The sequence below is a fragment of the Vulpes lagopus genome, chromosome 2, assembly GCF_018345385.1.
Source record: "Vulpes lagopus strain Blue_001 chromosome 2, ASM1834538v1, whole genome shotgun sequence".
NCBI lineage: Eukaryota > Metazoa > Chordata > Mammalia > Carnivora > Canidae > Vulpes > Vulpes lagopus.
Genome location: NC_054825.1, coordinates 101,438,704 through 101,463,462, shown reverse-complemented (window position 1 = coordinate 101,463,462; position 24,759 = coordinate 101,438,704). Strand labels below are relative to the sequence as shown.

General features: G+C 40.4%; 1 protein-coding gene across 2 annotated transcripts in view; it reads left to right on the top strand.

Moving 5' to 3' along the window:
• Positions 1-24,759, top strand: part of CNKSR3 (CNKSR family member 3) — an 88,150-nt gene that overhangs the window by 45,488 nt on the left and 17,903 nt on the right. For both annotated transcript variants that reach the window (XM_041737822.1, XM_041737833.1), the window contains 6 exons: positions 6,935-7,098; positions 13,492-13,694; positions 14,183-14,270; positions 19,321-19,362; positions 22,054-22,173; positions 24,264-24,323. In XM_041737822.1, the coding sequence (XP_041593756.1) occupies positions 6,935-7,098; positions 13,492-13,694; positions 14,183-14,270; positions 19,321-19,362; positions 22,054-22,173; positions 24,264-24,323 (677 nt within the window). The remainder of the gene's footprint in view (positions 1-6,934; positions 7,099-13,491; positions 13,695-14,182; positions 14,271-19,320; positions 19,363-22,053; positions 22,174-24,263; positions 24,324-24,759) is intronic.

Below are 24,759 nucleotides of genomic sequence, written 5' to 3'. Positions count from 1 at the left end.
ATGACTGTAGAAACCTAGGCAAGAGGGTTTAGCTGTGACAGTCACATATGATGAAGGGGACAGAGTGAAGGGATACTATAAAACCTAACATGAAAAATAGACATTTCCAAAGGAAAAGCTAAAGATTAAGACTTTTTTTTTTAGTTTTAAAGATTTTATTTATTTACTCATGAGAGAGAGAGAGAGAGAGGCAGAGACATAGGCAGAGGAAGAAGCAGGCTCCATGCAGAGAGCCCAATGTGGGGCTCGATCCTGGGACTCCAGGATCACACCCTGAGCTGAAGGCAGACGCTTAACTGCTGAGCCACCCAGGCGTCCCTAAAACATTTTTTAAAAAGAAAAAAATCACAAGACAAATACATATTTAGGTGTGATTCTTCATAAATGGCATGTGACACCGCATTTCAAGTGATTCTCGTTAGATCTTACCATTTTTGATAGTTTCCTTGTGCTTGTATTATCTGCACTGTGTAGTTTGTATTGCTTTTCATGCTACTCCTTGTCCTCTTGAGATCTATGAGGGAGGACAGTGGATCCTGAGCCAAAAAAGGGTATATGTGGCTGCAGTTTCTTCCCTCAGAGTGGATAGACTGACAGGGGACAGAGGATGGGGTTGTGAAGAAGTTGGATCCTTCTAAACTAGAGGGAAGAAGTGCTACTATCAGAGGCCTCCAGGTGCAAAGGCAACAGGACAGTTAGGTGTGTGCCCTTCTGTCTCAGGCTGCCCCTGAGAGGTGGCACTTGGGCTCCCTTTCTCCCCCATGTTACCTAGTGACACTGGTTGTAGTTTTGACTCTTTAGGAAAGGTCAGTCATTCAAGAGCCAGTCCAACCAGGCAAGAAGAATTCCTCAATCCTTTAAAATTACACACCCCCATGTCTCAAACATAGTGTTATTGCCAAAACTTAGATTACCATATTTAAGCCAGTTTTATCAGCTAGTTTTAAAATTAAGGTCTAGAGACTTCACTAAAACCAGGATGACAAAAAAAAGTCATTCTAAAGGGATAGAGTTGAATGGCTCACTTCATAAAAGGCCCTTGGAGGTCCTACCAGTACAGCATGATGCTGAATTTTGGCATGCTCTGAAATTGGTTTTGCTCCATTAATCATATTATGCCCACATAGAAGCTTAACCATGTTGAGCTTTGTTGGAAACTTGATTTTTTTTTTTTAATCTTTAGCAAAAGACCATGTTTGTCAGATACTGTTAACAAATTGGATCTGGAGTGTCAGCCAATTGGGAAGGCAGAAGAACTTTGATGTCAGGTCTTTACTGTTTCATGTTTTTAAAAGTGTTGGGAATTCCAAGAATATTTTAGATGCACACACACACACACATATATATATATATATATAATATTTATTTAAAAATAAATATATATAATATATACATATATATAATATTTTAGGTATGTATATATTATATGTATGTATATACACACACACACACACACACACACACACACACACGTATATGTGACCCAAGTCTTGTTTCCTTGCCTCCGATTGAGCTCATCAAAAACTGATCTGTTCCTCATCTCCTTCGCAGTAGAAAGTCATGCACATGATAGTTGTACCATAAATTGTGTTGACCTAAATTGAATTTGTGTGATCTGTAATTGATTCTCCTGGTTGAACAACACTGCGTCTGAACAGCACTGTGTCCCTGGATCCTATTTGCATCATCTGTCTGTCACTTGTGGCCCTTAAAAGTCCTGAATGAGACTTGAGCTTATAAGCTTTAGCTTAACCAATTTCTGAATCAAACAGGAAAAAACCCTCTGGTTAAAACATGCTTCAGTCAGTGATCAAAAAGTACTAGGTGTAGGGATCCCTGGGTGGCTCAGCGGTTTAGTGCCTGCCTTCAGCCAAGGGCATGATCCTGGAGTCCCGGGATCAAGTCCCACATCAGGTTCCCTGCATGGGGCCTGCTTCTCCCTCTGCCTCTCTCTCTCTCTCTCTCTCTGTCTCATGAGTAAATAAATAAAATCTTTAAACAATTTTTCTTAAAAAAAAAAAAGTATTAGGTGTAAAATACTGTAAGACTGTTCCAGGCTCACTATATTTGTAGAACTATAGTTTTTGCTGACTTGAGCATACAGGCCAAAAGCCTAGCCATGGAGAGGGAGGGCCTTCCAGGGGACCTCACCAGCAGAAAGGAAGATGATGTAGTCAATGATCTGATTGTCGTCTCCTGCAGAAAATAAGAAGAGAATAGCTCTATGTTTTTTATAGTGGATCATTTACTCTAACTTCTTAATCTTTGTGTACACAAGCCTTCCCACACTTCAGAGATATTAATTAATTAATAAAGAATCATTTTTAGTATGGGGCAAGTATCTTGTCAAGGTCTGGAATTTTACTTTGGGGTTTTGTTTTGTGCATGATACTTTTCCTTAATGTTGACATGACCTTCTTTAATCTTGAAACATGGAAACTTGGAGCATGCACCTGTAGATGATATCACAGTTTCCTTCTCTTTAGTTACTAACTCGCATGGGAAAGCAAAATCAGGTGGCTTGTCCATTGGTGTGACATTAATATTTTTGTGAAGTTCATTGTCTTTCTTAACACATTCATGTACTTCTACAGATAGTATTAAGCACTGGCAGTGTTCTAGATGCTGGAGGATAAACAGAGAACAATAGGAAGCCTCAGATTTCATGATGTTTCTATTCTGGTATAAATCAGAAAACATTTTTCGGGTGGAATCGATGATTATGGCAGGCTCCCATATTTGGGAACACCTCCTAGGGAGGACAGTAATGTGAGCTGTTGTCTAGTTTACTGTGTTCCCAGGAGTGGCTGCCTAAAAGCATTTGGGAGTTTCTGTGTCTCCCTAGCAACTTTTATTCTGAACACTTAGCAAATTGAGGAGCTGAATAAATCACATTTTTGTATTTAACAGTATTTGCAGAGTATTTACTATGTGCTTCATTGTATTTTAAGCCCATTCCAGATAACAACCCTTTCCATTTCATTATGAATCTGTGCAGTAGGTAGTGTTGTTATCCGTGGTTTCCAAATCTTAGAACTAAGGAACTTTCTCCAGTTAGCAAGAAGTGGGATCAGTACTGATACTCAGGCTCATAACTACTGCCTTGTCTCATTCTACCACTGGGGTGAGCGGTTTCTTTCTTTCCTTTTCCCATTTGGGATTTCTTTGAAACTTCAGGAGTATTCACTGCCAGATCTGGGGACAGTGGAGGGAGTCTGGGCCTCCCTCACTGTGGTTTGCATTCTTTTGGAGCTTCCTTTCCTTTTCCTTCCTGATTATTGCACATTGCATTATGTGTTTAATTTGTGTAAATGGAATGTGTTTAATTTTATTTAATGATGTGTTTCTCTCAGTTCTGCTAGACATTCTGTAAGTTCCTAGAAGAAAGGATCTGGCAAATAGGTACATGTGACAAAGAGGTCAAAGTGTGTGTTGCAAATTCTAAAATGATTAGACCAATTTCCTTGAAATTAGGGATTTTCTCCTCCTTTGTGGGGCTGTGTAACAGTTTAAATAATTTAGCTGTTTACAAATGTTTGACTGTATTCCGATCAGTGGGATATGACTAATAGGCCATAACATTTTGGGATAATAAAACTGGGGGCAACATTATTTAAACCTGAACATATTCAACATATGTATCCCTTGGGAGGAAGTCTTCATGCCACTATAGATGCTGTTTTTAGGTCAGTAGCAACATGGCATTCCCAATTGATAATCCTATATGTCAGGGATCTTTTGATTATTTGAGGTTACGTCATTTATATTCCCCCAGAATCCTTAAAGAGATTCTGGCCTTCCTCCCAGGGAAATGTTCGTCTGTATTGTTCAAGTTCTCTCTCTCTGATCATATTTACAACCTTCGTCCTATCAAGAAGCCTCATCGCACCTCCCCCTTCCCTGTGTCCAGAATATTTCCTCATGCTCTCAAGCTACTTCTGAAATCCTGTTCCCTCAGTGAAACCCTTCAGTTAATTAAAAGAGGAATCTGGCCTCATCTTTATTTCTACTTATTATTCAGGGATGAAGTTTAATGAACGTCCATGGCGCATGAAGTTTAATGAACATCCATGCTGCATCCATTTCTTCACTTTAATTTTAATGGATTGACTTACTCTGCACATGAAAACTGACAGGAATCTCTGTTTTATACTTTACTTTGCACAGTGAGCTTGCTTGGCACAGTAAGCATGAACTTCTAAGTCTACCGGTCCCTGTTTGTTTTGTTTATGAGAGTTTATGACATGTGTATGAATAATGAACCGAAAGACTGTTACATTTGTGTTGGTTTGCTGGGGCTGCCATAAAAAAAGTGCCATGGACTGGGTAATGAAGCAACAGAAATTTATTTCCTCCCACCTCTGGAAGCTGGAAGTCTGAGATCCTGGTGTCGGCAGGGCTGGCTCCTTGGCTTGTAGATAGCTTTCTTCTTCCTGCGTCTTCACGCAGACTCGCCCCCATGTATGTCTCCTCTTCTTCTAAGGACACCAATCATCTTGGATTGGGGCCCAACCTGATGATCTCATTTGAACTTAATCACATCTTTAAAGCTTTATCTCCAAATACAGTCACTTTCTGAGTAACAGGGATTAGGACTTCAACATATAACTTTGGGGAGAAACAGTTTGGCCACAACAAAGTTTAAACGTATTACATGATGGTCCTAAACGTTTATGATCATTAAAACAAAAATTCATTTTAAAGCTTAAAACTGGGCAACGGAAGAGGACATCCTAATGGAGAGGCAATTGCAGGATATTGGCTGTGATCTGGCTTAGAACTGGCTAAGTGATTTAGGGTGAAATTCATAGTAATTTAGACTTTTGCTTGTACTTACCCAATTGTTTGGATTCAATGACAGTGCCTTCTAAGTACCTCTAAGGTTTTGTGATTCTCTCTTAATAAGTGTTTGTAATTAGACCCTACTGCTTTTTTCAGGAAGATGCTTGGAGAGAAATTTTTATAATCTTGTGTTTCCCTGGGTAGAATGTGAAAGAGCAGAGCTTGTGCCAAATAGGTCTCAATTTGCATTTGAAGCCTTTTCTTCCATAGCGAGCTGAAGAAGATGGCTATAAAAATCCTTCTCTTGGCATCTTACCAGCTGTGTGCCTGTGGACAGGTTATGTAGCCCCCATGCACCCTAATTTAGTCATCTATAAATTGTGAAGAGAGCTGTCAGGAGGCTCTCCTTAGCTCTTGGCCCTCGTCACCGTTGCTGTTGTAGATAGATGCCACCCCTCTGCAGATGGCCCTGAGTGTCAGGGCTCTGGAACACAGTGCCTATAGCCCTGGGGCCAGGGTGGTGGCATCCATCTCCATACCTGCTGACTTGGGTAGCGTCCAGTGCCTGTCTGATTCATACACCCTGATGGCCACTTGTGGCTCATGGCCATCAAAGTGGAGCTGGATTCATGTCAGTGTCTCTAATTTTGCTTGCTGTGTGATGGAGCCTCTTGGCTAGATAGGTGTCGCTTGAGGGAAGATGAGGGGGTTCCAAATCACCTTAAAGTGATTTTTTCTCACCGCCTCATCCTATATTTGGTAGTCCCAAATAGTTGTAAGAACATTGTTCTTCTTGTTATATCTTATCGGGAGGCAAATGGTGAAAGTTATCATTTAACCTAGCACATCAGCTTTTAAGATCCATAGACGTTAGTATTGCCAAAACTAAGTGCTAGACCTAATGGCTACTTTTCCTAGTCTAGAGTACCCACATGGCAGAGCTTGGGGGTAAGTGAAGTAAGTGTGTGTGTGTTTGAGGGTGGCAGAAGACAGCAACATGCCTTCTGCATACTTTATGCTAGTTCAATTGAATTTTCATCCTCTGTGTTGGGGTTAAACATTTTTTAGCCTCATTGTTGAAAACACTAAGGTGGCTTTCATTATTAGGCTTGAATAGACCAATTGACTCTGTAAAATTTTATTCTAGTAAAACATTTGAAACAAGTTGACCAGGGAGTTCTCTCTATAGGCATAAAGATACCCAAGTCCTGTTAGTCTTACCTATTTTATCTATCTCAATCATTATATAAGAACATTAAAATACAGCACTGTTGGAAGTGGTATTTGACCTGGAAAAAGTCCCATGAGCTAACCCATTTAACATTGTCTTTCTCTGGTACCACTGCTGGTATCTTCTCCTTTGGATTCTGTATTCATCAGAACTTTTTCAGTTGCAAGGGACAGAAACCCAGCACAAACAAGCTTAAGCTCTAAAGGGAATTTATTTCAATTTAAGTGAAAAAATAGTAGGGATAGAAGTATCCTTAAGCAGGTTTAAATCTAGGAGCATATAGGATATTATTGGAATATTTTCTTCCTCTCAAATGGATTTATTTTCAGAAAACTGATCAGAAAAATGACTACCAGCATCCCCAAAGTTGTGTCCTTATGGCTTCCAACTGGAAAGGAAGAACCTCTATCTTCCTGTGTCAGGGACGATTTTGATTGGTTCTGCTTGGTCATCCTTGAACCTATAACTGGCCGGTGGGTCAAATATTGTGGCCAGAGACTGTGGCAAAGCATCTTGATTGCCAAGTCCACTGGGAGCATATGGGCTGGGACAGGGATGATGTCCCAAAGGAAGACTGCTTAGCAAACAGACATATGTCTAGTATGCATAACTTGCATTTCCAAGTCGGCAAGGGTTTAGTATTTATTCTTTTAGTTGAAAGGGAATGGAAAGGTAACCATCATAAAATTGTGCTAAATCCATTTGAAAATGTTAAGCTGTACATTGCAGACCTGTTTGAGATGACAAGATGAGGACACATCTGACAAGTGTCCATCAGGTGGGATATACATTATATAGACAGTCAAATAGTTGGAGCATAATTGGGAGATTCCTGAAGTTCATGTAAATGTGGGCAGTGTTTTGAGTAAAGGAAACAAAATGACAATAATGGACTTCTGCTTTTTTTTTTTTTTTTGGTAGGGTTAGATGATTGCCTGCAGCAGTATGTCCACAAATTTGAACGAGAGAAGATAAATGGAGAACAGCTGCTGAAGATTTCGCATCAGGATCTTGAGGAGCTGGGGGTCACGCGAATTGGACACCAGGAACTTGTGTTGGAGGCTGTCGACCTTCTCTGTGCACTGGTTAGTTCGGGAAAAGATGATCTGTGCCATGGTGATGTTTTTAGAATCTTTATTCTCTCAAATCCTCAATGTTCATTCGTGATTTAGCATAGCATCATCTTCTATCAATGATCCATTGAAGTGAAGCATGAGCTGGAAACAACATAAAAAAAGGAAGAAAATAAATCATTTCCTAGATTAAGACGTGGCAAACTGTGGCCTTTGGGTTAAATCTGGCCTGCTATTTTTGTCAGTAAAGTTTTATTGGCACACAGCCATACCTATTTATTTATGTTTTGTCTGCGGCTGCTGTCATGCTACAGTGGTAGAGTGGAGTAGTTGTGACAGGGAACGTGTTGCCCTCCAAAGTCCAGTGTATTTACTATCTTGCCTTTTAAGAAGAAGTTTGCCTTTTACAGAAAAAGTCTGTGTTAGTTTCATTTTCTTATCTTCTGTGGAGAATTAAAAAGATGGAGATGGTCCTGAAGGAAAATGCCCTCTTCTAAACCAAAATGAGAAATCGATTGATTTTCATGTATTTTTGTTACTATAAAAACCTTTTTTATGTTTCCCAGGTATCTGTGATATATAAATAACCGATGCTTGTGCTTGCAGTAATCACCTTATGAAATGGTAGCTAGGTGGGAAAAAATGTGAACTTAGTTACACTTTGCAAGAGGATTAGCTTTGGCTTGAACATAAAGGAGTTAAATCCTGCCAGGTTCTGACTCTTGCATCACACCCATGGCTGCGTGAGTAACTTTTTTAGGCGTGGGCTAAAAACACCTGTGAGGGCATGGTGTTTCCAAACTGGTTGCCGTCCGGTGGGATCCACGTCTGGTCTGTGTGGTGCCACGTTCAGGATGCAGTTTCCCCAACTGTCAGGATTTGGACTCATTCCGCAGCATTCAGGCTGGGTTAAGTAACGCCGTGAACCTGAGCCAGGGGCATATACAATTACATCACTGAGAATGGTGGGAAAGAATGTGTTCCCGATTATTTTGCCATTGCTGGTCTGCGTTCCGTTGATTATATAACACTTGCTGCATTGTGCATATTCTTCTTCTTAAAATGGACAGAGCTTTGTCTCCTGCTCTGAGATGCGCTGCTCTTGTTTACAAAAGTAATGGGGAAATTATTTGTGGTTGATAAATGAGCTGCCACGGGGGAGACGCTGTGGCCAAGTGGTGTGAGTGTTGGCCTGGGAGGCCGGCTTTTTTGCATTCTAATCCTGGCTCTGCTACACACTCCTCGCTCTGTGACCTCTGGGGAAACGATGGTGTCTGTTTTCCCCATCTGTACAGTAACACTCCCTGGACGTGGCGGTACACTAATGTGTGTGTTGCATTGCCCAGAAGATGTCTTAGAGTCCTGTTTATTATTAAAGCTGTATGGTGGTGGTGGTGGTGGTTTTTTTTTTTTTTTCTTCTTCAGTGAAACATATTTGAGTTTGCTTTTATTATTATACTTTCTGGGAAGATCACTTTTCCATCTTTTCTGCTCATTTGATTTGACTCTTTCAACTTCGAGGAAGGGCTTTGAGGACAAGTAAATTACTTTCCAATGCACAGTATGAGAGGTGAGGAGGAAGGGTAGGTTAGAGGCATGTAGTTTATAGCAAGCCAGATAATAAACACAGCAACTGCCTCTTTGCTTTTACCCCTTCCCTACCTCTTAAAATACTGGACCGAAGCGAACAAAGCTGGACAAATGCCAGAACCTAAAGCTGCATTTTATCTCCTACAATTTCCTTCTAATTTCCTTTGTAGGCAAAGGTTTGACCTCAAACTCATTCTGGACATGCTTTGTGCAGTACAGTGCCAGTAAAGGCATTTGACAGGAGGGTCACAGGAGGGTTCTCAAATGAGTGTGCCTTTCCTGGGTTGGGGAAGGTTTTAGAATTTGATTAAAATATCTTTTCATCTTGATATAATCTCCCTTTAAAATGTTCCTATTATAAATGTATATGTTAATTATACTATTTGTTTAATCCATTTACATTATATATAATCTTTGTATATATAGTGATAATTTTTCCCCTTGAACAACCCACCCCTTGGGCAGTTAATACATATTTGCTGTTGGCCCTGGGGTTATAAAAGAGGTTGTAATGTAAACTTGGTTTGGTGGCTGCTGGTTTTGTGATGCACAGGAAGTGAGTAGAATTTAGATTAAAGAGAGGAAAAAACAAAACCATTGGAAAGTTCTGGAAAGAACAGGGCAGATACAATGGATAAAAACCTAAAATAGGGACTAGCTATTGGTGAAGATTCCAAAACCAGTGAGCAGATGGTCCACAGATATCTAGTCACAGATAGAGAAGAGAGCCAAGAGAGAACACCACTGCCTTTGGCCAATATTGACCTTGGCAAGCTGGTGCAGCTCAGACAGGGCTTGTATTGTGAAGTAGAACCAAAACCACTTCCCAGGATTGAATTCAGAGTCTGAGCCCAACTTTTCTCCACCTCTCTGGGGCAGACTCTAGGGCTGCTCTTTCCAGTAGGACAACTATTTGCCATGTGCAACTATTTAAAACAAATTAAAATGAAATAAAATTCAGTTCCTCAGTTTCACTAAGCTGCATTTCAAGTGCTCATAGCTACTGGAGGCTAGTGTCTATCAGATTTGGATAGTGCAGATAGAGAGCATTTTCCTAATTGCAACAGGTTCTATTGACCTACACTAGTCTGGAGGGTGTGATTGAGAGTAAGAAAGTATAATTGTAACCCATTTTTGTTGCCCAATCAATCAAACCCTAGTTACCAAGGTAGACATATATATGTACATATTATATAATATTATATATAGAAATATATAAAAATATATAATATATAAATATTAATATATTTAATATATAAAAATATATATCTTAAAGGTTTTATTTATTTACTTTGGAGAGAGAGAGCAAGCACACCTACAACAGGGAGAGAGGGGCAGAGAGGGAGAGAGAATCTCAAGCAGACTCTCCCCTGAGCACAGAGCCCATTGCAAGGGCTCAATCTGACTATTCTGATGAGATCAGGGCCTGAGTCAGACACTTAACTGTCCTTCATTTTTAAGATTGAAGTAGGTTGAGAAAGTGAACAAAGTCAAATCAGTACACATGTTAAGTGATGCCACCTAAATGTGTGCTTAAATGAAATACCTATAATATATTTACCTGCACAGGACACTTCTCTGCACTTGTATATCCCTGACATTATTCAGTTCATCATTTACCCATCTATGGCAAATCATTAAAATAGTGTTCTCTTCATTATGGGGAGAAATCATGCAGGCAGAGTAATCTTTGCTGACAGTTTGTATTTAACTTATCTTGCTTATGAGTATATTAAATGCCTTTGGGAAATACTGTGGAATATAGTACTTAGGTTGTGACTTCATTGATCCAAGCCAGTGAGATGGTTTAGACTGTGTGTCTCTGCCATACCTTCATCACACATGTTAGATCATGGACAGGGTCGGGAGGAATGGGAAAAGAAGGTAGAAGAGAAGTATAAGATTCATCTTTAGCTAAAATGTGCATAATTAGGGCATTAGAAGAGTGGGAATCTGCCTGCCTCCTGTGTAATTTCTCTAGCCAGACCAGGAAGTGGTAACCCCTGATGGCTCACCTCTAAGGATCGAGATATCCACAGAAGGTTTATGTATGTGTACAGATTTTCAGACACTCATTTCATTCCTTACTTGGTTTCTACATTAGAGGTTCTACATTAGAGGTTTCTTATGTTTCTACATTAGAGGTTCTCTTGAGCTAATATAATCAGTTTCTTGTTCTCTTCTTGTGTGGAATGGGGTGGAAGGGGAAGGAATGGTCTTTCCTTTGCTCCTTCTTTCTATCTTGTTAAAACTGTACTCCATTATAGCTGCCTCTGTTCATCCTTCCAGTCCCACGATGGGTTTTGGGTGGGAAACCAGAATCCAAGTGCATTGAGTGGAAATGAAAGGAACCAGTTCACAAGAAGCGACACTTCCCCTTTATTTGAATATTAAAAATGGGAGGTTTATATGAGATTGAAGTTTAACAATTCTCAAAACACTGAAATGTGTTTAATTCTCTTTGAGTTCAAGAAGTGAATGTTATGTGTAGTAATAAGAGTCCCAAGTCATTTCTGGTGACAACGATTATAGAAAGCTAACTTCCCTGTGTTTAGTTCAGAACTCTTGATGGGAGTTGGCAGCCTGAGTAATTGACTGAATGGGGGGACAGTTCCCTTTAATTAGTTACAAGTCCTTCAAAACAAGCTTGTCATGTGGCTCTTTATCCATTCACTTGTGAGTCTTTGATTCTCTGAATTTAAAAAGCATGATGAAAATCCATCTTTGTTACTTTTGTCTTCTCTGTTGAGGGACAATGTCATATTTTAGTCTGTAGAAAATGACAGGAAAAATATGAAGGAGAAAATGACAGGAAAAATATGAAGGAATATGAGATTTAGATAGAACATTACTGTTAAGACCAAACATTTTTATTAGGAAATTTTATTTCATAAAATTATGAAATAATGTACTTACTATGAAAATTTTAAATCTTGTTGAAGACAGCTTCCATTTAATGGATCTGGGGAAATATTTTTCTTTTTATTTTTTTTATTGTACTCTTTTCAAAATTTCTTTCTTTCTTTTTTTTTTTTTTTAGATTTTATTTATTTATTCATGAGAGACAGACAGAGAAGCAGAGACACAGGCAGAAGTTAGAAGCAGGCTCGGGAGCCTGATGCAGACTTGATCCTAGGACCCCGGGTCACACCCTGAGCCAAAGGCAGATGTTCAACCACCGAGCCACTCCTGTGCACCTCTTCTCAAAATTTTTATCTAAATTTTTTAAACAGCACTTTTTATTTTACTATAGGGAGCAACATAAACTTAAGCTTCATGAACATTTTACTGTAGTGAAAACCCAGCTATAGTCAATGTCACCAGAAGTTACTTGGAACTTTTATTACTATACAAACATTAACTTCTTGAACATCGGGGGATGGAGCAGGTCAGGATAGAATTTGGGAGGAGTTAACCAGCTTGTTAGTTTGTAGACCCAGGGCCACTGGCTACTCTTCTTTTCCTTGTCAACTACCCATCCTGTTTTCTGTCTTCTTCTGTCCTGTCTTGGGCAGGGAGCTGGATGGGGACCATGCAGCATAGCGATCAAAACTTTGTACCCTCACTGCTGGTGGCCTTGATTTAGAATCCCACCTCTCTGGAGAATTTAATGGCTCTGTGCTTCAGTTTCATCACCGGTAGAAAAGAGAGCCTATCATTTCCACCTTCACTTGTTTTTTCTCCGAGATAATACTCGTTGATCAGTTGGCCCAATCTTGGAAAGGCATAGAGTATGTATTCAATAATATTGGCCATTCTGTTATTCCTAATGTTTAAATGGCACCACATTTTGGTTTGGGATGCCATTGAAACAATTTAATATACCCCAGAAATATCTTAATTTTTTGTTAAAATAATGAAACACCAACTTGGGGAATGTACATACAGTTGAATACAGAAATTCATCCCTCCTTCCCCCAAAGTCATCTTAGATTTAGGTGTTGCCCTCTGGGTTTTGTTCTCTACCTATCACATGTGATTCATTTTTTTCAAAGTACCAAAGTAAGCTGAATGTTATTCAGAAAGAACCCAGGTTATAAACTCAAGAGATGGAAATTACATTGCGGGTGAATTGACATTTGGTCAGTGCTGCTCCGTTTCTGGGCAAGCTAGTCTCACCTGATGGAAATTCATCCATTGGTGAATACTTGATTGTTTGCTATGCTGCTGCTATGGCAGTGAGCCGGACACAGAACTCGGCTCTCAGGCTCTGCGTCCCCATGGAGGAAGATGGTGCCCAACAGGGTGGTTCAGAGAAGTGGCAGATCAGTGATGTGCTGGGGAGTGACCTCAAGGGGCATTTGGAATGTTTGGAGACCATTTGGTTGTCACAACTAGGGAGAGGGTGCTACTGGCCTCTAATGAGTAGAAGCCAGGAGTGCTGCTAAACATCCTGCAATGTATGGGAATCCTCCCTCTCCCCCTCACCCCAACCAAAACAGAGAATCCTGGGCTTTAAAAGTCAGTAGGGCTTCGGCTGAAAAACTACTACTCTAGATAGTCAGGGAAGCCTCAAAGATGAGCGAACCTTTGGGCTAGTATATAAATGTAGAAAGAGCTGTCCATGCATAGATTTGTGGCAGGAGCATTTTGAAAAGAGGAGCTAGCAAGAACAAAATCCCCAAGACTGGAGTAAGCTGGATGCAGAACAGAAGAAGCTGGAGTGGGGAAGATCGGCACCATGGGTAAATCATGGAGGGTTTTGTGGTGGTGGTAGAGTTACTCAAGTTGCTCGATGGGCTTTTGAGTTATTATGAGAGTTTGGACATTGTTGATTGTTTTGACTTTTTTCCCTTTGATCTTATTTTTCCACAGAATTATGGCCTGGAAACCGATAATATGAAGAACTTAGTTCTGAAACTGCGGGCATCTTCCCACAACTTACAAAATTACATTAGTAGCCGGCGGAAAAGTCCGGCTTATGATGGAAACACTTCCCACAAGCCCCCTAATGAGTTCCTGACTTCCGTGGTGGAGCTAATAGGTGCGGCCAAGGCCTTATTAGCTTGGCTGGACAGGTAAGTGACGCCTGCACTCAATGTCCAATCAGTGGAGGGCCCGAGCTGCAAATAGGCCTGTCCCTCTCCTGTCACTTCCGCCTCTGCAGGGGTTCTGGCTCAGTGGGGGATTTTAGGGTCCCTTTGGAGGCTACTCAAAGGGTGAATGGCAGGAGCCAATGAAGCTCCACTTGGAGAAGGTCTGGAACCGTGCTGAAGCTGCGCTTCATTGTCTGTAAATGCTCATGATTATTTGGCTGCTCTGAAGGCTCCTAGTTGACCTCTATAGGAACATTAATTCTTTTGGCTAATTTTATGATGTGTTTTTATCCAGCACATCTCTGTCTCTTTTCTGTTCACATTCCTGTTTTGGGGAGGAAACAGTTGCATGACAAGTCTTCTGAGCCAGCCTGTGGTGTGGCCATGCATTTCAGCATATATGGTGCAGGATCCTGGTGCCCACAACCCCCCCCCTTTTTTTTTTTCAAAGAACATTTGTTGCTTTCCAGGGCTCCATTTACGGGGATCACTGATTTCTCAGTAACGAAGAACAAAATCATTCAGCTTTGCCTGGACCTGACCACTACAGTCCAGAAGGTCAGTATATCATTGTTGCTTTTCAACACTGTTTCCCTCCTTTGCCCTGTCCTATTCTTCACAGGGCTCATGTGCTTTTCACTTCTCTGCTCTGCGCCATTTTTTTCTGAATCTCAACTGGGGAAAGATGAAAGGCTTTTACTTGATGCGTTGTACAGATGGTTTCTGAAAAATGACCAGTGGCTTTTACATCAAAGATTACCTTCTTTTGTTTTAAATAGAAAGTCTGGAGTAACCAAGTGACATAAGGTTAAGAAATGCTAAGGGGGGAAGGAGCACAGGCCGGATTGAGGTGGAATTCAGGTTTTGATGTGTGACTAGAGTGACCCTCGTTGAAAAGGCCACATTTTGAGTAATCTGTGCTTGCCTGGATGGAATGGGCTTCTTATGTCGTCTCAGGGTGTTTTCCTGGTACTCACAGAGGTGTTGGTTATTATAAACTGGTGGTAGGAAAAAAATCTCCCCATTGGAGGTACAGATCTTGAACTGTTCACATCAGGAGAATGGTACCTGCTGAGCATCCTCATCACTTTTGCCCCCTGCCTTTTTTGGGCCTCACGCTGCCTGGCACATGATAAGTGGTGATATTTAAATGTGTATTTAAATAATGAGATAATGGTTTTGACCAGAAGCTGATGTGAATTTGTCACTTATCAGGAGAAATTTAGCCCAAACCTAGGGGGTGGAAGAGGTATTATTTTTGTTTTTGTTTTCCCTTTGATGCTTCAGAGACTGACAGCCATAGGTTCAAATCATAACTCTACCACTGATTAGCCCTGGGACCTTGGAAAAGTTGCTTAAAACTTAGGAGCCTCATTTTTTTGGTCTGTAAAATGAGAATACTAATACTTACCATACCAGATTATTTGGCAGGATTTTTATAAGTTATTGTTGAATAAGAATAAAAGGGGAAAAATGTGTAATATAATGACAAATGGTGACCCCCAAAATATGAAAATGTATGCATAGATGTATTTATAATATACACACATCCAAGAGCCTGTGTGTACAAAGGAGGGAGTACAGTAGGTAATTTGGAAGAAAAGTTGGGTTTACTTTGGCAGGGAGAGAAGTAGGGATGGAACATAGGAGCCAAGCCCCTGCTATCCCAGGAAGGAAAAGAAACACTTTTTTCATATAAAGAACGTTACATGACCACACATATATATTTGTGTAAAATTAGATATAGAGAAATTGTGTAAAATATTTATTGAAAATAACAATATCTACTGCAAAAGATTGGCATGAAGATTAAATGAAATAATATATGTAAAGCACAGTGCCCACAAAAAATCATAGCATTTAAGTAGGAAATATAAAAATCATGCCTTGATAAAGAAGATGTGTTGTATAGGGGTGGTGGAAGGGGAGGAGGGTGGGGGGTAATGGGTGACGGGCACTGAGGGGGACACTTGACGGGATGAGCACTGGGTGTTTTTCTGTATGTTGGTAAATTGAACACCAATAAAAATTAATTTATAAATTAAAAAAAAAGAAGATGTGGTGTATATACATATATATATATATATGTATACACACACACACACACACTGGAATATTACATTAAAAAAGAAATTTTAACCATTTGCAACTATGTGGATGGAACTAGAGTGGATGGAACTTACACTAAGCAAAATAAGCCAAAGAAAGACAATTATCATATGATTTCACTCATATGTGGAATTTAAGAAACAAAACAGGATCATAGGGGAAGGGAGGGAAAAATATAAGACAAAATCAGAGAGGGAGATAAACCATAAGGGACTCTTAACTCTAGGAAACAAACTGAGGGTTGCTTCAGGGGCAGGGGTGGGGGTGGGGAACTGAGGGATGGGCATTAAGGAGGGCACTGATGGGTGTTATATAAGACTGACGAATCACTGACCTCTACCTCTGAAACAAAAAATATACTATATGTTAATGAATTAAAAATTAACACTTAAAAATTTTAAACATAAAAAATCATGCCTTGTACTGCTTTTCTGGCAACAAACTTGATGGTTTAAGGAGAGGAAGTTAACAAGTATGTTGCTCTTTTTTTTTTCTGTTCTTGGCCTTTTGTTTGTTTATTTAAATTTGAACAATTTTTAAGGATGAAGATTGGCCAAATATGAACATACATGGGAGTATCACTGTGCACTTAGATTGAAAAAGATGTTTCGCTCTTGTGAACATATGTTTTCTTCAGCAGTCAGAAAACACAGGTGCTTTGGCAAGTGAATTTTTGTGTGCACACAGGTTAGAAATAACAAACTTGATGAGTGAGCTGAACTCCTTTTTCTGTGATGGCAGCGACAAGCCTGGATGAGCCAGGAGGCTTCACGCTCTCTTACAGCGAGGGGAAGTTCAGTTTTCTTCAAAACTTCTTGGCGGAAGGTCTGTTGACTTTTCCGGAAGAAACCAGGCTTTTCCACTTATCCCTTTATTCTGGGAAATTTAAGGAATGAAAATTGTGCCCTTCTTTGCGGTGACAAGGATCATGTTCTCCTGGGGTCCTTCCTTATTACTTTCGTCTCCATCTGTGAGGGGAGACGTTTGCTCATCCTTTTGCTCCTTTCTCTCCTCCACATGTTGCTGTCTGCCCTCCTCTTTCTCGTCACTTTGTGTCCTTCTGTTTGGGGCTAAGGTGTCAGTCTCGTGATCTGAAGGGTACGTGGTGGCTGCTCTTCCCCTGTAAGGACCCTGCACCTGTCTAGGTAAGCATGCCTCAGCTGCTGCCCCACACCAAGTTCACGGATAGACCTCCCGTCCAGTTTGCAGGCTCTGCTGTCAGACGAAGAGACTCTGTATGTTGCTCTGTCCTCGTAAAGTTGTGATGACAGGAAACCTGCAATCACAGTGGTGGGAGATGAAATGACAGGGGCAGGTGCCAGAGTCCACTGCGGAGAAAGTGGCCCAGGAGGACTGAACAGAAAGCAAGGTGGCCATGGAAGCAGAGGAGAAAGAAGCCACGAGAGCTGGTTGTGTCTCAGTCATGTGCCACATGCTTGACATGTGATCATGTTTACTTCTCAGCAGATCTCTGAGCTAGGGTTGATCGTGTTGGCTTTATGGAGGAAGAAATAGGCTCAAGTCACCTCAGCTGCTAAGGAGGTAGAATAAGGAAGTGCAGAGGAGGGAAGGGGCACCTGATATCAGCCCTGGCTGGGTCCCTGCCAGGTAGGCTGGCCTGAGTCCGCTGATCCAGGTGACCAAGGAATGTGACAAAGCTCAGCCCCACTGTCTGGCTCCTGACGGGTGACTCGGTTCCAGGACTTCTTTTTTTCCAGTCCATTGCCTTTATGCCAAACACCATGAAGTCATGTGTGCAGCTGCTTCCTCCCAGTAGGAATGGGTGTGGGAGCCTGTATTCATGGCAGCAAAAGGTAAAAAGTGAGCTCTCTTGCATGCAGACTTGAACAAATTTGGTGGGCAGGAGAGCTCCTCTAATGACTTGGCTCCCACCCCACAGGGAGAGCCCATTTTCTTGGTGGCTTCTTAGATCTGTCAAGGAATCAAGTGTCAGGATCCCCGAGGTCACACAGCCACCTTGAGTCATGGGTCCTGGTGTATCAAGAAGAGCTGTCTCTCTGTGGGTGATTATCTCATGAGAGTGACAGGGCTCATCACATCATTTTGGGATTTGTAATGAAAAATCATAAACACATATTATTAGCTTTATTTCTAGCACAAGACTGCATTAAGTATTCTGTTTGCTAAAATTGATATTTATTTAATAATTCTCTCTTTCTTATGGTTTTAATATGAGTTGAGCCGTCATGGTAGTCAAGCCTCTACACAAGAGGGAGGAGGAAAATCATACTTTTGAGTTATAATTATTCTATTTTATAGAAGTTGCTCCTGTAGGTTGAGATTATATCAGATTCATGCATGTGAAAATACATTTCTAAATTTCTTTTTTTTTTTTTTTTTGAGTGTTTTCTTACCTGGCTGCCCTTTTCCTGAGAATCAGTGTAAATTTTGGGAGCAGCGGAGTATTATTGTTTCTCACATTTTTTAATTGAGTAGAGAATTTTTTTTAAGAAGACTTTGAAAATCTGATTACAAAATCGTATAGGGTAGATTATCATGCATTTCTAGTCCAGGCCCCCTCTCCCCGTAGTAGTAAAAAAATGACGTCAAATGACTTTTGATTGAAGTGAAAATCTTTGACAGTTCCAAGAGTTGATTAATATCTTTCACCTACATGAAATAATTAGGATGTCCTAGTTTGGGATTATACTTAATGGTGCAAAATAAACTCTTAAAGGATCTAGTCCCTTTTCCCCCCTGCATACTCTGCTATGGAGTTGGGAAACCTTTGCTGTAGACCAGTTCTAGAAGAACTGAGAGTTTCACATGGCAGCTTCATTGTGACCACTTTTAGACAGGACAATGGAGACTCCTATAATCAGCCAACTGGGTTCATACAGTTCCGAGGCTTTTGTTCTTAAGCTGAGTAAATAATGCTTTGCATTCCAGCCCTTTATTTGATGTCATCAATAGCATACCTCAAGACCACTTTTTTGGCAGTGTGTTAATGAATGTTTTGTTGAACGCTTTTCATTTATTAAGGACTGAGATATCTGATTTAATCTCAGTGCTGCTTAAAATAAACTTTTGTGGCTACTTTACTCAAGCTCTTATTTGAAAGCTATTCTTACAAGCAGGCCCAGAGCTAAAAGATTCCTGGCTTGTTGGCCAAGTGCTAGTTGAGCACGGGGTCACATTTGGGAGCCATTGTCCAGTTTCTTGGACTTGATTTCTGGCTTACTACTCTCTGCCCAGTCTAGATGGTTGGTGGATTCCAGTTCAGTTCTTTTCATAGGTTTTCTGATTAAGTAATCAGTCAAATGCATTCCCTGGATGATAAACTCCTTCAGTCAGGAGAGAGTAGGACCTTAGGAGGAGGTGGATGTCCCCCTCTGTGCCATCTGCACCCAGTGCTGGACTCCTTGAGCTGCAGGGTGAGGGGCACACCCGAGATGTCTTGGGTACCTCTAGAGCTAAGTAACCAGTTTTTGGAAATTTCTATCTCTTACAGTTTTCTTTTTCTTCTTTCCTTCTTTAGGATTGCCTTGTAGCAGAAATGGAAGATAAAGTTTTAGCTGTAGTAAGTATACCTAAGTTACTGTAAAATTCCTTTTCCCAAACCAATGGGACTCCTATTAATTCAAGTAAAAAATTCTGTGGCTAATTCCTTTAGGATATACTTTGAAATATTGGCTTTTGGGAGTTGAATCTATTAATTTAGGTAGCGAGGTAAGATTAAAAGTTATTTAACAACAAGAAGATTACGACTGTGAAAATTCCTGTGCTTAACTTGCATAGATGGGAGTCTCTGTTTCATCAGGTACAATTATACTTAAATTACAAGCTAGCCTGTTAATCATGGATATACTGATCTGCATATTTCACTTTAGGAACATTTTGATTAAAAAAAAAATCCTTGGCAAAAACTTTATGATGGAGGGGGGATGTGCTGTGATTGTTTAAAGAGCATTTTGTTACTATTCATCATCGCTTCCTTCCTTTGACATAAGCCTGCCTGTGCTCTTTTGATAAGGCCTTCCTCCTACTGATGTTGAGGAATTTAGCAATGAAACTGCTATAAATATATTTTCCATAAATAGGAAGGCTAAACAAATTGGGGGAATGTAAGAAGTGTCACTTCTTGGATTCTCCCCCTTGGAAAAAAAAAATCACTCTTTGGAATTTCCTGATTTCTTTGGTGGCTTAATTTTGAAAGATGAGGTGAATCTGACTGAAGGAGACAACCACATAACCCCTGTTAATTCTACATGGAGAACACTGAATAGGGATCTTCATGTCTCAGAAATTTTACCTGATCAATGTTTGGGGTCAGAAAATGTGAGCCAGTACTAAAAACGTCATACACCTAAATGTAAAGCACAGATCTGTGTATCTCCTAGATGATAACAAAAAAATCTAGGTTGGGGCAGCCCCGGCGGCACAGCAGTTTAGCGCCGCCTGCAGCCCAGGGTCTGATCTTGGAGACCCAGGATCGAGTTCCACGTCGGGCTCCCTGCATGGAGCCTGCTTCTCCCTCTGCCTGTGTTTCTGCCCCCCCCCCGCCCCCCCCCCGTCTCTCTCATGAATAAATAAATAAAATCTAAAAAAAAAAAAAAATCTAGGTTGACCTTGTGTTTGCTGATGAGTTTTTACATACAACACCAAAAACAGAATCCATGAAGGAAAAATTGTTAAGGTGGTTGAGGTGGAACACTGTGCTCTATGAAAGTGTTAAGAGTGAAAAGACAAGCCACAGACCAGGAACAAGTATTTTTAAAACACATATCAGGTAAAGGACTTGTATCCAAAATGTACAAAGAACTGTTTAAACTCAATAATAAGAAAATAAACAACTCAATTAAAAAGTGGGCAAAAGATCTGAACAGACACCTCAGCATAAAAGATGGGCATTCGACAAATAAGTATGGGGAACGATGTTCAACGTCGTGTGTCATTAGGAAATTGCAAATTAAAACAAGAGTGAGATACCACTACACACCTATTAGAATAACTGAAATCCAGAACATGACAACACCAAATGCTGACAAGGATGCAGAGCAGTACAAGCTCTTGTTCATTGCTGGTGGGAATGCAAAATGGTACAGCCACTTTGGAAGATACTGTAGTAGCTTCTTACAAAACCAAGCCCACTCTTAACCTACGATCTAGCAGTTCTACCTCTGAGTATTTATCTGGTCACAAAAACCTGTACAGAATGTTACAGCAACTTTGTTCATAACTGCCAAAACTTGGAAGCAGCCACATGTCCTCTAGTAGGTGACCATATAAACTGGCACATCCAGACAATAAAACATTATTCATAATATTCAATATTATTCATAAAAAGAAATGATTTGTAAAGCCATGAAAAGATATGGAGGAGCCTTAAATGCACATTACCAAGAAAAAGAAGCCAATCTGAAAAGGCTGCGTATTGTATGATTCTAATTATCTGACATTCTGGAAGAGGCCAAACTGTGAGACAGTAAACAGATCAGTGATTGCCAAGGGTTCATTGTGGGAAAGGCAGGAGAGGTGAATAGGTGAAGCACAGGGGGTTTTTAGGTAGTGAAACTAGTCTGTATGGTACCATAGCAGTGGTTATAAGACATTATGCACTTGTTGAAACCCATAGAATTGTACACCACAAAGAATGAGCCCTAATGTAAACTGTGGACTTTTGTTGATACTTAGGTACCAATTTTGGTTCATCAGTTCTAACAGATATACCACAGTAAAGCAAAATATTTGTAATATCTTGTTATTATTAACTATGTTCTAGCTATTGTTGGAAGTTGGGATGGGGAAGGAAGTATATAGAAACTCGGTACTTTATGCTCAGTTTTTCTGTAAACCTAAAACTGCTTTAAAAAGAAAATCTATTTAAAAAAAATTGCAGACAAAATTTTTTTTTTTAACTGTATGGGTATTTGATATGCTTACAATGTGAGTGATCACTAAGAAACCTTGCAAATGGCAGGGAATAGGTGATTCTCCCTCACTGCCAGATGGGGGTTTCTGTATAGTCCATGGCTCTTCAGTGGCCTTAATTCACATAAGAGCTGCATTCTTTAAACAAAGCCGAAGTAGTGGCACTATTTCCTCTGATTGCAAATACAAAGTCCAAATGCCAAAGCTTCATTGGGTAGCATTATTAAAATGATTACTGACTGGAGCTATAGATTGTGGATGAAGTGCATTTCTTTAAAATTCAGCTTGAGATAAACTTGGTTAATGATTGAACCTTTCCTATTTGCCTGTCCAACTCTAGGTCAAGGTTTTAAATGGCATCTGTGATAAAACAATACGCTCTACTACGGATCCTGTTATGAGCCAGTGTGCGTGTCTGGAGGAAGTTCACTTGCCAAATGTTAAACCGGGAGAAGGCCTGGTAAGAATTCTAGAATCGCTTGTTTTCTTTTAAAAAATAACAGTATCATTTATTAAATTTTTTTCTGATTCCTTATTGCTTTTGTTACAATTCTGAATAGAATTAAATAGATTGTCTTCCATGTAGTTAGGAATTGGCCATCTTGAACTGTTGACAGGTTTTATGTCTTCAAAATATAAAAATAAATACAGGTTTTAAACTGTACTCTCATATCTTAAAGGGATTGTCTTAACAGTTTTATTTTTAGGCCTTAGCCATGCAAGGAGATATAAAACATTTACACAAAGGAAAGATGGTCTCTGGGTACAAAACAACATCTGTTCTGAAAGTCTGTATTAGCACTTAGGGTGAATGTGAGAAGAGATGGTTGAAAGAAATGATTTCCTTAAAAAATGTCCAGAAATGTTTCTTAAGTGACGTATGAGCCCTATAACAAGAGGCCCTGAGCATACAAATAGGTAGAGGTACCTGGCTACCTGGATCTGTGCCTTGATACCTAGATCTTCCAGCATCAGGCATGATTAATTTGCTGAGATTTAAGTGGAAGAAACTGTGAGGCTCCCTCATGAGCTTTTCAAGGCTGTGATTTTGAGAGAACTGGGTTTCCTCATCTGTCAGAAGTGAATAGTAATGGACAGCCCGGGTGGCGCAGCAGTTTAAGCACCCGCCTTCAGCCCCGGGCATGATTCTGGAGACCTGGGATGGAGTCCCACGTCAGGCTCCCTGCATGGAGCCTGCTTCTTCCTGTGTCTCTGCGTCTCTCATAAATAAATGAAATCTTAAAAAAAAAAAAAAAAAGGGAGTGAATAGTAATAATGACTGCCTCACAGAGTTGTTGAAAGTATTAAATTAGGTGCTGGGTGCCAGCTGCTAGATACATCGTTCCCTTGCATTCATTGGTGGCTTGCAGATACTGAGGAGGAGGAGGACGAGGAAGGCCTAGTGTGTAGATAGCTGTGGGGAGGCACCAAGGCAGTCTCTGCTCTCAGGAAAACAAAAATCAGCCAAATATCGACAAGCTCATGTTCTTAGTAAGGAGTAATTCACATGTTGAGACTTCTTGGCTTCAAGGTGAATGATGGATTAAAGTAGTTTAAGCAGGGAAGACTTCCTGGAGGTGAGTTTATAGTTATTTCTCAAAGCAGAGAAATGCCCCCAGTGGCAGAAGTGGCCTCAGATGGTAAAGTTACATAAGCAGATGCTTTGGAAGGAGGAGTCCCATAGGTTGGGAGAAGTGGATTCTTCGGTGAATGAAAGAAACGGGAAAGGGAGGGAATGGAGAGAAGCTTGAAGGTGTAAGCATTTGATGAGATTCTCATTAGAGAGTAGGGTGGGTTGCTGAGCAAGACAAGTCCAAGGTCAAAATGATTTCTGAGGATGATCTATATTATTGCAAATTCAATACCAGAGTGAGCAACAAATCTTTTCCCCATCGACTGTTTGCCCTCCCCCTCCCACACCATCTTATAAAAGTTTAATAAACATTTTTTATATGTGATACAGTAGACGTGGCAGTGTTTCCTCTCTGGTATGGTATTTGCCTCTGAGTTGGCTTACCAGGCCTGTCGGGGGAGCGTCTTTGTCTTTATGCTTCCCTTAAAATGGAAGAGTGCCTTTCCTAATAGACTCCCTATGTTGTGTTGCTTTAATAATCTTTGTGCATATATCCTGGTCTTCAGTGGCTTAAACAAGTCACCTCCATGATGACTGCTGCTCCCACGTTTATCTGAATATAGTGTGTCACCGAACAAAGAGATGGTCAGGAGAGAACGGTCCTTGTTTGAAATGCCTCATTCATCCTGCAGGTCTGAGAAGGTGCCTTCTGAGTCCCCAGAGTTTTATAACAAAATTCTCTGTGCCCAGAACACAAGTTACAATACCAGAGAGATCTGGCCCCTGATTTCTTTCATGAGCGGTTCCCTTTGTTTGCTCTCCTTTGCTCTTGTTTCCCAGTGTTTCAGGAGGCCTAAAAAAAAATGAGTGTTGTTCTGAAGGGATTGCCTTTAATGTTTTATAAGATGAAGTCTCCCCGGCGGCTGTGTTTTCTAAACTTTGGAGTAATGAGTTAATGTATTTGTGACTCCCTCTAGGGCATGTACATCAAATCAACCTATGATGGATTGCACGTGATTACTGGAACCACGGAAAACGTAAGTGGACATATCCGTTGAATGTAAAGCCATTATGTGTTTAAGCACACGTGACACAGAATCCCTCTACTTGGTGCTGCAGCGTGTGCATCCTATTTTATTATCTGTAGTCACTGTGGGGGCTGTTTTGTTCATTTCTGTTGCTAGGACGCTGCTTATCACCAGCTGTCATGGATTTATTATTTAAATTGCCTTTTATTGCTGTCATTCACATACCTTGCCCAGTTTTTACCCACCCCCCCACCCCTGTTAATTATTCCCTTTGCTCCTTGGAAGTGTTAACCCGTAAGTATAAAAACAGTGATCTCTTGTTGAAAACCATTCTGACAAGAACTGGGATTGGTAGCCATATGTGTAAAATACAGTTTTTTGTTGTTGTTGTGTAATGGAATTTATATGTATCACCAAAGCGGCTATTTTGGGATTTTTACACAAC